Raw genomic sequence first — 3,586 nt, 5'->3', positions numbered from 1 at the left:
AGAATTGATTTAGTGTGGAAAGCTTCATAAGTTTGTGAAAAGGGACCATCAGCCTCAGCTTAGGACTGAAGATAAAAATCATGACGATGCGAAGGAAGACAGACGAGATCATCCAAAGCAAGTCGTGGGAGAAATACAGACAATAGCTAGAGGGCTGGTATCATGAGGCTCATACAAGTCTTTGAAGAAGACGTACTGTAGACAGGTTAATAGTGTTCATATGAAGCACCCGTCCCAGAAGTATCGACGGTCGTATGATGATGACATCACATTTTCTGAAAGGGATGTGAGTGGAATAAAGCAACCCCATGATGATCCACTTGTCATCACTTTGGAGGTGGAAGGATTTACCACGAGGAGGGTGCTAGTGGATAATGGAAGCTCGGTAGATATAATGTATATGACGGCCTACCAACAACTGAGATTGGATCCTAAGAGGCTCAGATCCTTTAATTCTCCCCTGGTCAGTTTCAGTGGAGATAAAATTTACCCAAGGGGAATCGTCATACTATCCGTTACAGCTGGAACATACCCAGCACAGGTGACAATCCAAGCAGACTTCTTGGTCGTCAATTGCCCATTATCTTACAATGTCATCCTGGGACGACCCACACTGAGCAGGCTCAAAGCAGTAACATCGACCTACTGCTTGAAGGTGAAGTTTTCGACTCCGAATGGGGTAGGTCAGATATGTGGAGATCAACTGTTGGCAAGGGAATGTTACCAAGTAGTCTTGGCCTCAAAAGAAAACCACGCATGGGTAGTGGAAGAGGAATCAAAAGAATCGTCCCAAGAGCTACTTTGCTTGGACCCACAAAGATATGCGGGGGATAGAAAATGAGGTCATAGAACATAAGCTGAATGTCGATCCTGCCAAAAAGCTCGTCCAGCAGAGACGACGAGTTTTCACCCCAGAGCGGAACAAAGTAATTATGGAGGAAGTAGAGAAGCTTTTGATAGCTGGATTCATTAGGGAGGTATATTATCTAGAGTGGTTGGCCAACGTCGTCGTGGTGAAAAAGTCCAGCGGGAAATGGTGCATGTGCGTGGATTTTACAGATCTTAACCGAGTTTGCCCTAAGGATAGCTTTCCCCTCCCTAGGATTGATCAGCTGGTGGACTCAACAGCAGGCCATGAGTTACCAACTTTCATGGATGCGTTCTCAGGCTATAACCAGATCCACATGAGTGAAGAAGACTAGGAAAAGATTGCATTTGTTACTAGTCAAGGGTTACATTGTTATAGGGTCATGCCTTTCGGTTTGAAGAATGCAGGAGCTACATACCAAAGGTTAGTGAACCAGATGTTCCCAAGGCAAAACGGGTGAAATATGGAAGTTTATGTTGACGACATGTTAGTGAAGAGTAGAAAAGCCGAGCAACATCTAGACGACCTTAAGGAAGCTTTCGATGTATTAAGGAAGTACCAAATGAGGTTGAATTTAGCTAAGTGTGTATTTGGGGTGTCATCTGGCAAGTTCTTGGGCTTCATGGTCTTACAGAGGGTATAGAGGCTAACCCCGAAAAAGTCAANGGTAGGTAGCATCATTCTGATATTTTTATGGGCCGGTTGATTGCTGGACTCGAACCTGTGTCTTTATAAATATATCATTAATTGCTTATTAAAGGCTTAATGTATGACATTTACCTTAGTACATGAATCTTAATTTGTAGATGTTGATACAATTCGGAGCCCCTTAGTTATGAATTCATGACAATTTGCAGACAATAGATTAGTCATTGTTGGTCACACAATCAGATCAACCAATATTTCTGCTGTCCATTTGCAATATTATCCCCTGGGAAGTTCCTATAACCAAGATACAATGTACTAGGATGTCGACTTGGTGTAATATTTTTAATTGATATTCTTTTGTGCTCCAGATCCAAGTTTTGGTTTATCATGCCTGGGGAAAGTGAATATTTATGAGGATGATCAGGAGTTGATGATTTGCTTTTTAAAATTTGTTGCAAGGTAAGCGTTATCTCTCTCTCTCTCTCTCTCTCTCTCTCTATATATATATATATATATATTTGTGTATGTGTTTGCTGAAACAATTTATATACCCTTTTATTTGGATAATTGGATAATGGTATGATGAACTTTTTAATACGCTTGGATTTCTTTCCAATGAATGGTGTTCCATGGTTTACAAAAGTTTACTTTATTCTGGTCTCTGGTGCTACTGTTTTGTCATGTATAGTAGAAAAGGGTATTGTGTCACTGTGTCTTTGATGAGGTGCTTTTGAAAAACAAAAGTAGGCAAACGATACATGGTTTTTTTCCTCCTGCTTGGTGTTCCATAGCATTCCCTTGTTCTCACCCCAACCCCTCCCCCAGTGCCCTTTTTAATTAGTTTGAGTGAAGTTTTTAATTAGTGGTTTCTTCATTCTTTCAATAGCGTTTAGCTGATTTAAAAGATCTTATTTTAATTGTGTATTCCTAGTAGTACTCATACCATCAATGATAGGGAAGAGATGGCCTGTGATGAAGCTGAGCTTGGACCAGATGAGTTTACTGAAAGAATGCATAGTCAACAAAAACTACATGAACAGGTAATATTTCTCAAACTTGTGATGAAGAAAGTCGGTCAAAAATGGATATTGCTGAAGTACAGATGGTGAATTCTTTTGTAGCAACTGGAGATGCTAAAGCACATGCGCAAATTTCACTTGGATGATCAATCTGCAATTCTTGAGAAGGTACAGGCCTATATATGCTTTTTAGCTCACATAAGTATAAATTGTGTTTTGTGGAGATAGTGAACTTATGCAGTATCAACCATCTTATTAATCCATTACCAACTTGGAATCTGTAAAGCTATTTGTTATCTGACACACAAAAGTTACAACATTTTTTGTACTATTATGGTATATGTCCATTCTTGGTATTATTGCAAGCTGTTATCTGACACACAAAAGCCATACTCTTGCTCTTTCTAGAGCCATGGTATTGGTCCCATGATAAAGAGCCCAACTAAAATTTACTTACAAGCATGAATTTGTTAAAACATATTGGTGTGGTTTATTGGTCAATGTTGAGTTTAATTATCCTTGGGAAGGAATTTTAATTCTCTTTCTTTCTTTCTCAACTGGGTCCTGTGTTTTACAGTTGCGTCAGCAGATGGAAAATACCAATTATGAAGGTGGAGTATCTGTTCTTTCATCTGAACAGATTCAGGAGATAGTTCAAAGGAGGGTGTCACCTTTATTTAGCCCCAGGTAGTTTGGGATTTAAAATATAACCTATCAAGTTTTCATTGTATCTTATGTAGTGGTTGTAGTTGTCAATCATAATATGCTGGATGGAATTTTGCTTATTTGTACTTCCTCTGGTTTTTCTTTTAATTGACATTTTGTGGTCTTTCTTTATTATCCAATTCCTTTTTCATTTACTTAACCAATGATTGACTGAGCCTATGGCGCAATGAACTGGGCACATTTGAGAATGCATCACCCTAGCGGACGTGACTTTCTTTGCAACTGAAGTAAAAGTGCGCTGAAAAGAAGATAATAGTCATAGGTTAATGGAAACCGGATTGAGATCAGGTAGGTCTTGCACCATGTGCAATTGAGTTTAATGGCA

General features: G+C 39.3%; 1 protein-coding gene across 1 annotated transcript; it reads left to right on the top strand.

Moving 5' to 3' along the window:
* The first annotated feature begins 1,843 nt into the window (after nucleotides 1-1,843).
* On the top strand, nucleotides 1,844-3,380 carry LOC136063946 (uncharacterized). Its single transcript, XM_065765000.1, has 4 exons — nucleotides 1,844-1,975; nucleotides 2,472-2,556; nucleotides 2,638-2,703; nucleotides 3,113-3,380. Exons 1-4 carry the CDS (start codon nucleotides 1,947-1,949, stop codon nucleotides 3,224-3,226), a joined length of 294 nt encoding a protein of 97 aa, XP_065621072.1. The 5' UTR covers nucleotides 1,844-1,946; the 3' UTR covers nucleotides 3,227-3,380.
* The last annotated feature ends 206 nt before the right edge of the window (nucleotides 3,381-3,586 follow it).

This window comes from Quercus suber, unplaced genomic scaffold (genome assembly GCF_002906115.3).
Source record: "Quercus suber isolate HL8 unplaced genomic scaffold, Cork oak 2.0 scaffold_22, whole genome shotgun sequence".
NCBI classification, from domain to species: Eukaryota; Viridiplantae; Streptophyta; class Magnoliopsida; order Fagales; family Fagaceae; genus Quercus; species Quercus suber.
This window is presented reverse-complemented; position numbering and strand designations above follow the sequence as displayed.